The 12,798-nt window shown below is 43.2% G+C and overlaps 1 protein-coding gene across 20 annotated transcripts in view; it reads right to left on the bottom strand.

The window, feature by feature from the left end:
• The window catches only part of ptprsa (protein tyrosine phosphatase receptor type Sa), a 220,110-nt gene that overhangs the window by 33,023 nt on the left and 174,289 nt on the right, over positions 1 to 12,798 (bottom strand). For 9 of the 20 annotated variants that reach the window (XM_069521829.1, XM_069521842.1, XM_069521828.1 and 6 more), the window contains 9 exons: positions 10,982 to 11,575; positions 9,862 to 9,956; positions 9,442 to 9,692; positions 9,093 to 9,180; positions 8,323 to 8,535; positions 7,869 to 8,032; positions 6,288 to 6,299; positions 5,852 to 5,967; positions 1,168 to 1,215 (listed from right to left, as the gene is read on the bottom strand). In XM_069521829.1, coding sequence (XP_069377930.1) covers positions 1,168 to 1,215; positions 5,852 to 5,967; positions 6,288 to 6,299; positions 7,869 to 8,032; positions 8,323 to 8,535; positions 9,093 to 9,180; positions 9,442 to 9,692; positions 9,862 to 9,956; positions 10,982 to 11,575 — 1,581 coding nt within the window. The remainder of the gene's footprint in view (positions 1 to 1,167; positions 1,216 to 5,851; positions 5,968 to 6,287; positions 6,300 to 7,868; positions 8,033 to 8,322; positions 8,536 to 9,092; positions 9,181 to 9,441; positions 9,693 to 9,861; positions 9,957 to 10,981; positions 11,576 to 12,798) is intronic. The other 11 variants (XM_069521836.1, XM_069521845.1, XM_069521843.1 and 8 more) reach the window with 6 other exon arrangements.

The following is a 12,798-nucleotide window of genomic DNA, read 5'->3' as shown; positions in this document are numbered from 1 at the left end:
TGCTTGCGTAACCAATTGCTACAAGCTGTTATGAAGCTCTCTGTTTGTGCATCTATTTCTCTCCCTGTGTACTTTTCATGTGTTGTGTTCTCAAGACAAATGAGAGGATCATCCATGATTTGTTCTCATATTCATTTCGTCGCAGCACGTCGCAATGTTTATCCATGAAAAGATTCCCTTTCAAAACTGGGCGTTGCCTGTCGACCTGTAGTCTAGCAAAGTCACTCAAGGACAAATTATTGCTATTCCCCACCCCCACTCCTAAGCTCGCATCCTTTCTCTTCTACACAACCCCCTCCTCTCACTCAGAGATTTTTTCCTATCCACGTACACTCTCATTTTTTTCCACCACAATCGACAGCCTGATCAATAAACACAGAAAAACAAACTAGCCTCTAATTACACATTTCCAATCTCCCGATGCGCAGTTGATGTGCCTGAGAAATGATTCTTTCGGATACGTCAAACACATCACATGACTTCAAAAACCCTATTTATGATGGTTGCATATTTCCATATAAAAGGGAAGAAGTCTGTCTGAGGGTAAGCAAAGAATATAAAGAAGGGGGAGGAAAAAAGGGGGTAGAGGAAACCCAGAAAGTTTGCTTTTTCTCTTGGATGATCCTTTTCGCAGAGAGCGGGGAGAGGGGGGGGTGATCAAATGTCGAGCCATTGTTTGCCACAGCTCTAATTAATTCTGCTCGTTATCTCGGAGCACAGGAAAGACCCTGTTAGATCAGAATGGAAATGGAGCAGTGGTGGTGAAGGAGGAGGAGAACAGAGTAAAAGGGAGAACAACAACAAGGAGGTGAGGATGGGGAGGGAGAGATAGAGGGATAACATAGACATGTTCCCCTGTAAAAAAGAAAAAGAAAAAAGAAACACCTCTCAACCGTCTCTACATCAGCAGACGTGATCACACAGGTTATTTATGCGTGGTGGATTAATGCGTAGCCAACAGCCCAAGTGAAATTTGTGACTGACATCCAATTAAGAAATTTATAAAAGAAATAGAAACCAACATCAAATTAATTAGAGCAGAAATTGTTGCTGCATCATGTGAAAAAACAAACAAATGCAAATTATGTATTTGTAAATGGAGGCAAGCTGTGCTAGGAAAAACATAAAGAAAGCTGGTATGCAAACGCTTAAAGCATGGAGACTAACTTTCATAGTCAATATCTGCTTCACTCTGAGGACTGCTCAGACCAGAATCTGTGAAGAATAGCAAACATAAAGGCAAATGGTTTCAAAAGGCTGCAACAGAGGAGGCTCCAAATATAAAAAGTAAAAATGTGGAAAATCATAAAAGACCATGAAACTAGAATGGCACTCAACAGAGCGCACATGTCCGCAAAGGCCAAACAGTCCTACACACGTCTGTCTCGCTTTTATAATAGGAAAATAAATGAAGTGGTCTGATAAGATCACAACACAATAAATGTCAGATTTTTAAATTCAGATCTAAACATTGTTTCCAGAGAAAAAAATCCTAAATCTTCCGCTTATACCGGACCTGCACAGAAAATGTCAAGGGTTTGACCCGTGTTACATCTCTCCACCAAGTTTGGTGTAAATCAGTTCTCGCTTTTGAGTATTCTGCTGAAAAATAAACAGACAAACAGATATGAGTAAAATCTTAACCTCCTTAACAGAGGTCACAAAACAAATGATAAACTTTATCATTTCATCATGGATAAACTCAGGACCTCCTCAGCGTGGCCTGAATTACAGATTTGAGGCCATCGACATGCAACCAAATCCCAGTCACTGTCACCATCTTCCTCGGAGCAGTCTGGTTAGCCATGGGTGTCAGCCCCCTCCAGCTTCTGCTAGGGAACCCCTTCAGCGCCCATAGAGACCAGGACAAGAAATGGATTTGCTATCTCTGAGCTTCCATAAACAGAAGTTAGAAGGGTCCATTCACAGGAATCAAAAAAAGAGATGGAGAAGGGGAAAACCAGCTTATGTTTCCTGGTAAAAACCAACTGTGAAAGATTCCTTTGTCTGTGGCTCGGCGCTGAGGCATTGCAAGTGAAAGGTGTGGAAAAGTGTCCGCATTCATGGCTGACAGCTGTGGAGACGGGGCTGATGTGAGTCAGAGGTCTGAGGAGTGTGGCAATGGTTCAAAGTCTTATCTGCCCCAGATGAGAAGTCCTCTGAGGCCTTGGCCAGCCGATGTGATGTCCGGGTAGACTCAGGTCTCCTTAGCTGTTCATGCAGAAAGGAGCCATCTGTGACAGCGTTAACTGGACATGTGGCTCAGAGACGCACTTTGATGGGATCCTGGCAAGTTGCCCATCAAGCGAAGGGAAATAAATAGAGCCTGGGCTGAAAGCTGAGATCCGATCAACAGGGTCGCTCAGCGCAGAGAAAGGATCACATCCCCCAAAGGTGATCTTCAAAAAGATGATCATGTGGACCAGAATTAGATGTGAGAAATATGACTCTTTTTTTTTTTTTTTTTTGTGAAATAACCTTTCCACAAATATCTGGTCCCAAAAAAATTAAAATGCTTCATCTGCAATAAAGCAAAAAGGCAGGAAGGTCATCAGTCTCAGGGGAAGCCAAACTAAACTGGATTAATATTTTTGAGGGTATTATTTTTTTTAAGTTGCTGAACACACACACACCCTTAGCGACCCCTATGGTGGGTTTACCTCCACTGACGTTTTCACAAGAGGACATCAGGCCAGCGGCGGCAAATGAGTGAGGAAAGATGAAGACATCGAACATTCCCCCTCACACTAATTGATTTGTGACAATGACTAATTAAAGCTAGCAGGGGGTGCTCTGATCCACTGTCTCCAAATGTCATTCATCACAGTAGGTGGGAGGTACAGGCGTGTCTGATTATGTTTATGTGTAAGCGTGTGCTGTGGGTTCCGATAGACGTGTTTCTGTAGAGGAGGACGAGGGCTATGGCTGCTGCCGCTGCAGTCGTCGCTCTAATCTGGGAAAAAACAAGTCGGCTGCTGCTGATGGGATTGGCTGCTGTCCGTGGATTTTTGCGAGCGTGTGATGCTGTGAGAAAAAATCATTTGATTTTCTTACATGCTTAGATGCGTGAGACGCTTCTTCTGACAGAACTGCGGGGGTGTGAAGTGCCATATATGCAATGTTATATCAGAGGGAGGAGATAAAGATGAACAGAGATGGAGACGGCAGGAATAAAATATGATAGATCAGAGGTTTGTTGAAGAGTAAACCCAGTGAAACTCAGTTCACCTGTCTCAATAATGACGATGTAGAGATAGCATTGTGTAATGCTGGTAATCCTCCTGATAACCAATACACTGGGAAAGGTGGAGGAAAATGTGAAACAGTGAGGAAATGGTACAAAAGAAAAAGGAGAGAAAAGAGAGTCACTAAAGCAAAGTGTCGGAGGGGGTTGATAGACAGTAGAGATCCACTGAGTCGTGCTGCTTCATTACTTTGGCCCCATTTGCCAATTAAACCCCAGGCACCAATGAAGATAATGACAAAACGAACCACTCTGTGCCCCAAGGAGTTATGGGATGTCACTGTGAGGCTGACACATGACAAACACTCCTTTTAACCCATCGTCGGAAATTTGAACACACTACAAAACCATGAGCCGTGCTTCACTTACGGCATTCCTAATCAAAAACATATTTGTTTTTGTTCTCCGGCACTAGGGGTCAGTGAGCACACATTGCCAATATGGCATATGCTCCGCTGGATTGGAGAGGCCTTGGTAAAGTGCACTGCGAGTATGCTCGCTTGAACAATGGTCGCTATTAGATGATGGGGATGTTCACAAATGCTCACCGGGCCACTTAATTGGGCTAAAATGTCCATTCAAATTAAATTCCCTGGGTGCAGAGATAACGGAATTGCACAGTTCTGTGGAACAACGGCTGGGCTGTTGAACGCCCGTCATACTTACAGAAAAGTCTACAACATGTATCAGTGAATGTTGTAAAATGGAGCAAGAGATTGTAACAAGAATTTCCATTATTTAAGGAAGCGAGAAGGACAATTGAGGGCACGTAGTGAAGCGCTGGAAGTCAGCGAGACAAATATCCAGAGTGGCCATTATAACATTGTCGTTACGGAGCCACTGATTGGGCTCTGAATACCAAGCAAGATAAAGATGAGGACAGCCAATTGAACTTCCACATTTCGGTGCACAAGTGGGTTTGTGCATCTCCTTTTCATCCTCAATTTTTTCACCTTCTCCAAGATACAGACTCAAGGCATCATGCCTGAGTTCCCACAGAAGCTGAAGATAAATGCTCCATTTTGAAATCGGAGCTCTTTTGATGGAGCAGAGACTGGCTGTGGATGACAGATGGATGGTTGAAAGAAAACTCGGCAAGGAGGCAGAAAGGTGGGAGACAAAGAATGGAAAAGAAAGAATGGTGCACACAGAAGCAATGGAGGGGGGGTTTATCCCTCCACTGGAAAATGTCCACATTTTTTGCAGTTTGCTTGGGCAGGTGAGAACAATGTCATTTAAACTGGGCAACAGGTCTTCTGTCAAACAAAATGCTGGAGGAGAGAATATCATCTGAAGCATCTGCAATAAAATGACAAAATTGTTGATTCTGGGAAAACTCTCCCATGATTCTCAGCTTGAGGTAACTATGGGGACAACATCACTATCTTAACTCCCCTTCCTGGAAGAGGAAAGACATGCTACTTAAAAATCCATATCCATGTCTTTTTCTTTGCAAACCATGGCATGTAATTGAACCCAAATATCATTTTCTTTCAAATCAAATCAGCTTAAAGACAACTATCTTTAGATGCCACCGTAGCTCTAAGTCACAGGAGGCTGGAACACAGAAATGGTTCTGAAAAGGAGGCAGGAGGAAGATGTCGGACAAGCTTTAGGTGGAGAAGCCTCAGAGAATGAGTGAGGGATCAAATGTGCTCTGTTGTTAACACCCGGCTTTAGCTCCGATGAACACCAGAAGGAAAGTAAGACAAAAGTGGAGGCAGGTAAAAAACCTGAGAGATCTTCAAAACAGGATTTGTTCCCAACATAAAAACACTGAATCCATCGACAGGCTCCATTTTCTGACAATTTGTTATTGATGAAATTATTTGTTATTGATAGATCTAATCCTTACACGGAGACATGACAAACATATAATGGCTTGAAGGTAGTAATGAAGGCACAATATGTCAAACAGACTTATATGGGAGCATTTCATGAACATAGTTTATGCTGCAAAACAAATTTACACTGCATGATTTGTGTAGTTAATCTTAGTTAACAAGGTTAATCTCTGTATAAACTCTGAGCATGTGTGTGCCAATGTTACAAACTGTACCAGTGTAAATTCAAAACACACAATTGCACATGCATGTCCATCTTAGAAAAGTTCTAAGTTTTAAAGTAAATTAATTATTTTGGTGTCAAGAAGGAAGGTTTTCTGCACGTGTGTGTGTTCATTTGACCAAATAATAACATTTTGGATTAGAGCTGCTGCTAATCAACTTCCTTTTTTTGCCAAATTTAGAAACTGTTTTCCATTTCAGTAGGTTTCAATAAAGTAGTGTTTTTGAGCTTCCAGAGTTAAAGCCTCGTGTGTGTTGTCTGTATATTTCCCAATAAAACCATCAGATTAGCCTGATGTAATCAAGATTAAAAGATTTTAAGAGGCCATATTTTGTCCAACAATCAAAATTAAGTAATTTACACCAACAGCTGCATAAACAAACTTCCCTCTTCATCTGTCATACTGTCAGTGAAAAGCCAATATTGAATAATGTGGCAAAACTTACTGCATATACAGTTTATCAGCTACATATACAGGATTACATTTTATAATGAGATGTTTTTGTTCCTCTGTGTATGTCCTGCGTGTGGTTGCTGTACCTTGAGTTTGGAAATTGATGCGTCTCATCTCCACAGGGTCTGTGGGGTGGTGGGGTGTAATGTCTGCATTGTTCAGCAGACACTTTGTACGTGGCTCTGACTCTTTTCTCTTGCGACTGCAGAGTGAGACAAACGCAGAGTAGAAAGAGAGACGCACACAAACACACACATAAAACAACAGAATAATTATTTTGGTGAGCACTCGGCCTGACAAAACAGTCACCACTCTCACTTAAGACATTTCCTGAAAAACTCCACAGCTGACAGGTAACTCAGTGGGTTGAGAACGTTCCAGTGAAACCAAGCTTCAAGCATTGGAGAGCTTCAAGTTCGTAAAACTCTCCTTCACCCCTCGCTAATTAAAGGTATCGGTTTTGCTGTGGCAGGCTATTTTGTTTACCCCTGTAAAATGCAATAAAGTACGGCTATGCCTTACCTGTCAGGTTTGCTGTTTCCAGAGAAAGCAATAGGAGTCGAATAAATATAAAAAAGATGGTGAAAACACACAAGGAGAGAAGGAGAGGGGGAAGCAAGAAGAGAGATAAATCAATAGAGAGCAGTATACATTCACAGGGGTCGCTGCTGGGCTCGCAAAACGCGAGATAAGGCTCATCAGCATTTGGAGGAGATGAGTGTGTGCGTGCAATAAAAATGTGAATCAGTGTGGGAGAACAAGTGGATGTTCAATGAGATGTGCAGGTAAGCGCATTTGTGAGCCTGTATCAATGTGTGTGTGTGTGTGTGTGTGTGTGTGTGTGAGATTATGTGTGTGCACAATAGCCAGATACAGACGGGAAAGGGGAATGTCAGGGCCAAGGGCAGACCCAGGAAACACTATTCACCAGGGCGAGATGGAGTGGGGGAGACGGGAGAGTGAGGTGGAGAGAAAGAGAAGAGAGAAAAAAGAGAGATCCAAGGAGAGATGTTACTCTCTCTAACCACCAAGGCGGAGGTAAGGCAAGGTCAGACAGTCAGGGATCATCTGACAGTAGCAGGCTGCACTTGTGTTGCTCACACCAGCCCTGCCATCCCCTTCCCCCTCCGTCTAAGATAATGCAGGGATGTTCCCCGACATGTGGGGAAACCTCTTACACCAGTGTTCAGCTGGGACCTGCAGTCGCTGAGGCTAAAAACTACAACTCACTCTAAAGCAAAGGGGTTTAGTGTATGTTCCAACATCCCAGGACACTGAGGAATACTAAATTAATTTTGACTTGTAACAGGAAGACAGCTGCCTCGTGTCAGGCTGATAAAACATAAAAGTTAAATGTCCACCACTAGAAATGATGGTAACACACCCCCTCAATCTTTAAACTATTAATGGTGATAATGATAAGTAAGGTAACTTGAGCAGCATTGAAATAAATACCTTACAGATCATTATTCCCTAAATTACTATATATAGTTTTTATACATATCTGTGAGCTCTCTTGATCAAACGTTTGCCCGAGTTATTGAGCAGCATCTCAAAGAATCTCCTCCACTCTTCTCTCTCCAACACACTCACTTTCCACAGCCATCTTTCATCGTTACATGCAACAATGTTGGTGGGTCTTTTAATATCATGCTGCTATGAATACAAAATAAGCTCATCTCTTGACATGCTCCCTAACAAGCGACTATTTCAGTTAGTTACATTGCAAACAATTGGTTCAACATCAAATGGTGAAAAAAATCTTTGCTGAGTTGCCGAGTTGCTCGATTTTCTGTCATTTACGAACAATTAAGAATGCAGATAACAGTTATATTTGCTTGTGTATCTGTTTGGTTTGAGCACGGCACAAACTAACAATGCAAAGATAAAGGATTCAGTTCCCTGTGTAGGGTGTACAGATTGGATTTCAAACATGTTTCCAGTATAAAACGTTTTAACTGGCTGCTCGGTGGAAAATATATTAACTGTTGGCAATATTTTATTCATCATTTGAGGTTGAACAATGTTATTTTTGTATTGTAAAGACTAAACGTACGTCCTACTGCATTCACCACAATAACTACAATCTGCAAGCAGACTCACTTTTTGTAAAGGAGAATGGCGATGACGATGCAGATGATGAAGACCACAGCCAACACTGGGCCCACCACCCATATGAGTCCATCACCAGTCTCTACTGTCAGGGGGTCCATCGGCACCTCAGGAGTTATCACTGTGTCAGTGTAAGGGCTGGTGGCAAACATTTTCTGAAGAGGAAGATCAGGCAGAAGTGAAACACCAGGAGACAGAATGGTATATGCACCAAATGAAGCGAGAGTACCTGGGAGTGTCTACACTAACTAGCATAAACTGAGTGAATTGGTTTGAACAGAATATATTTAACATATTAAAAAGGAATGAATTGGGTTAGCCTCAGATGAAAAAAAATGCAATGAACCATGATTGCATTAACAGAGCTGAATTATTAAACCCACTCCACCAAAAAGAAATTGACCAAAAAGTGAGGTAACTGAACTGGGCTGCACTAGTAACTCACCCCAGCGGTGGTGTTGAGTTCAGCCAGCAGGAAGAAGACGTACTCCTGGCCTGGTTCAAGAGACTTGTTCTCACAGCTGCTATGGCGATGGTCAGATCCTACTGTGAAGCTGGAGGGCAGCTGCCTGAAGCACGCTGTTATGTAGGGCTTCCTCTGGTCTAGCTGCGCCAGCTGACGGCGGGAGCGACGCTTCATGGTCACCTCCCGCAACAGCTGATTGAGGTAAAAGGGTATTTATTTACTTTTCTGTGACGTTTAGATTCTGACCCCTCATTCATTTCAATCTGAAGACAGAGGCGGGCGCTTAGCAGAGTGAACGTGTGTAATCCCAAATCCAATAGGGATGGTTGCTGTTGATGTGGTGCTCAAGGTGACCCTGAGCCATGGGAAGAGTGGGAGAGGACTGTGTAATTCTCTCTGCTGCATGCTTAGGGGGATAGATTAGCATAAATGAGATGTACTTACAACCGTGTTTTGAACACGGTGTGTACACATCAATTTGCCGAGCACATGCAACTGCTTGTAACTCAAACATGTGTCTCTGGAATCCCTGATTGAAAACACATATTTAAGCTAGCAGAGAGAAAGAAGGACGACAAGCTCAAATGGTGCTGAAGTTTTGAAGGTTCCTGCTCTGATTACATATATATTATATATATATAGTTTACTATAGTATAAATGGCATGTTTCTTTCAATTTGAACCAATATTCCCAAACAACCAATCATTTCTGCTGTGTTAGATTAGCCCCGCACCATTCACCAATCCTACCTCTTCCATGTCCATTTCATCAGGGTTCTTCAGGTTTTTTACAGTTCCCGTCGTCCTCTTAAGAGGCACCACCACTACATAGAAGTTCCTGGAAACATAACAGCAAAATAAATTACAAAGAGATATCAAAGAAATCACAGATTTTCTAATACCACTTACCAAAGAGTTGACAGGACATTTGAATGATAACCCCTTAACCCCCATTTTAACACATCTCAGACATCTTAAGATCTTAATCCACATCACATCAGGTCTCAAACATCTGGAGACTTAAACCAAAAGACTCAATCCCTCAAAAATAATTCAGACAGGAGCTTGAGAGATCCACCGTTCAGCATGTAATACTCACTTGATCTCCTGGGTATCAACCGGTGGGAAGGACATAGTGAGGATATTCTCAGGCTCAGCGTAGATGTCCATCTTGGGTTTCTTGACCAGAATGAGTGGCGCGGTCCTGGCCACCACGCGGTGTCTCGGCCCACCATCCATGCTTTCTTGGCAGGTCACCCTGAACTCATATGTGGTGTTGTGCCTTAGTCCAGTGACGAGCACCCTCATCTGCCTGGCATCCACGTCCATCTTCTGACGGTTGTATTCAATCTAGAGTTTAACAGATGATGAAGAAGTTGATTCCATAACTGGTCTGACGGAGAGTTCAATGTGTGATCATTCTGATCAGTGTTATGGTTGAATATACACAGTTGGATGGTAAAGGAGGGGGATGCAAATTAAAATGCTACTCATCTACCAGCAGAAGACATTTACTCACTGTGCATTTGTATGGAGACCTGCTTTCAGAAAACTTCCATGCCAGAACCACAGTGGTCTTGGTGGCCCATTTGACAGTGAAATTCTTTGGGACATCTGTTGAGTAGACAAATGCAAGAAAAAGAAAACAAAAACAAAGACAGTGTATGTTCAGTGAGTGGAACATTTAGAGAAACAAAAGAAAGAAAAACAAATGAAGAACCTTTAAAAAAACAAAAAAACAGTTGTTTCTCTGGAACGTTCCTCTTGGTCGGAGAGTGAGTGTAACGGTGAGCTGTGATTGGCTGTGAGAAGGGCAACGCCATTGGTTAAGACACACAGGACGTAAGACTCATGGACGACAAACCCATGGAGCACAAGGGTGTGCCCAATGGCTAGCTCTCGTTGGTAGTGCCAACCCCCCACACCACTGCTTTTGAACCTGTGACCATTATGAAGATTAACAACTGATTCATGTTGTCTCAATGACAACTGTTCCTTCACCTCTACTGAGTCCGAGTTGGCACTGCCAACGAGCTGCCAAGTGAGCACAGAGACAGACCCAAAACACAGCATGCCAACAGTCTGGGGGATGCCATGCCACAAGCTGTCCCCTTAAGGGACAGAGGAAGGGGAAGGAGGAATTAGGAGAGGGAGGATTATCTCAAAACAAACCCAAAATGAAGAAATAAAATTTAAAAAAACAAAATCTGCTTTCTGACATCTAAGAATAGTCCAAACATACTCTTGAGGTGACTGGTTTGACTGAGGTCCTACCTTGTTTGAAAACTGGGGATGTGAGATGGCATTAGCTGCGTGAGTATGCTTGGCAGAGGGCTGCAGGGATGACTGACAGGAGTGTCCGATCAAACACCACTTACCTTGAATTCTAGGCTGCTCTCCTCTTTCTCAAAATGACTGACTATAACTTACTGACTTGGGTTTTACCTTAATTGGGTTAGTGAAGTGAGTATCCCACGGCAAACAATTTCAAAATCAATTTTGTTCTCTTTCTTGAGGAAAAGTGGAGGTGGCTGAAGGAGGGGGTGTGGGCAGTTTTCATTTTGTGTTGCTGCAGATTGGTTTTAGCCTATTTCCAACCCCCTGCCAACAGGGCTGGAAAAGAAACAGGCAAGCCCTACCTGCTGGATCAAAGGCCACCGTCCGATACTGGATAGGAGGGCTGTAGGGCCCTGGACCTACACCGGTGTGTGCACGAATTTTCACATCGTACGCTGAGTTCGGTTTGAGGCTGTTCAGCACGTAGTTGGACAGGTTGGGGGCCAAGCGCAGCTCCTGCGGTGCTCCTTTGGCACCAGTCTCTTTATAGGCCAAAGTATACTCTGTGATTACCCCATTCCTCTCTGCCAGCACTGGTGGAGACCAGGACAGCTGCACTGAGCAGCATGTCACATTGGAGCCCTCATTAATTTGAGGGTATCCGCCTGGCGAATTCTCAGGCATACCGAGTTCCACAACAGCCTCTTCCCCAAAGCCCCCCCTGCTCTTGGCAGAGATTTTAAAGAGATAAGTGGCACCCCGGTGAATGTTGCCCACAGAGAACTGTCGTTCCTGGGGAGCAAATTCCAGCGTGGCCAAGGGAGAGACATCTTTGCGGCCAAACTGGAGCCGGTAACCCTGCAGATCCATGCCATTGGTCAGATCTGGAGGGTCCCAGCGAACAACAGCTGATGTCTCCGAGTCCTGAGCCACAGACAGATAGGGTGCACCAGGCACTGTGGAGATAGAGAAAAAAATCATTGCTTTTATCTTAACATCAGTTTGACTTTAAAACCATGAAATACGATTTCTATTCCTTCTAATACTAGCATGGACAAATAGTTCAGACATTTCATAAGTACAGAACTCTCTATAGACAATTTCATTGTTCTTTAGGTGAAACATTACATATTGAAGCACTGCCACTGTTGTTTCTGCTACCTACAGCCTGCAGTACACTGCTAAAACATTAATGTGGAAAATGGACACTGCATCACAACAGTCAGATCTTACTGGATGGCACACACAAGAATAATACTCATGCGGTAATGATTGACACACTGAGCCATGATTAGGGTTGGGTTTGGAATAGTTTTAACTCCAGCCATCCATCAGTTTACACACTAATGAAATGAGTCAGGCCTTGTTGTATGGATATGTGGAAGATCCTCAGGGCCTCTAAATTCTTGAGTGATCACTGTACCCATTACCATTTCATGATAAATGTAAGCTCCAGCCAAAATCATTTCTGTTCTGCAAAGAATCCCTAAAACTTTTAACAGACAACAGTGCCTGTTTCAGCTGTTAGAGTCATCTGTTGTAAAATGGATGATCGACTCTTGGGGTCTAGACACCATTCTTCAGAGCGGCCCAGTTTTGCTGTGCTTATGGATGACACACTGCTCCTTAACCCTCCCTTTAAGGCCCCATCAGTGTGATGGCGGCAGCAGCAGTTATGGGAGATCTTCACTTCTCAAGCTGCCATCAAAGCTTTTGTGAGCAATGAGCGTGGTTGATTCACTCTTGAGCCCCAAACTCTCTGTAAATAGCTTCTGTCTTGAGTGACTCATCTACGTCACTACATTCTCAGAAATACAAGACACTGGTAGGAGAGTTCACTGTTAAATTAAAGTGAGGTTACTAAACACGCTATAAATTATGTTCTCAATCCCAAATAATAATGTTGTCTCGCTTTAACTATTGCTCCATCCGTCTCTGTGTGTGGATCTAATGTTGAGCATAAATGAGCCGGGATACAACACTTTCAGTTCATGTCTCTATATGAGGTTGTAAGACCGATGGTAAGACAACTGACTATCTCTGTACAGTACGTTTCTGATACTTGCCAACTGGGTCGACAAACTGGGTCGGCATCGAATTGGTTTGGCCCTGGCGGTAAGAGCTTTCTCAGCATAAATTAAAAACGCTGTATAAGCTCAATGCAAATCGCTAAATCGAG

The sequence above is a fragment of the Paralichthys olivaceus genome, chromosome 3, assembly GCF_024713975.1.
Source record: "Paralichthys olivaceus isolate ysfri-2021 chromosome 3, ASM2471397v2, whole genome shotgun sequence".
NCBI classification, from domain to species: Eukaryota; Metazoa; Chordata; class Actinopteri; order Pleuronectiformes; family Paralichthyidae; genus Paralichthys; species Paralichthys olivaceus.
The sequence above is the reverse complement of the archived record's forward strand: the minus strand, read 5'-3'. Positions and strand labels throughout refer to the sequence as shown.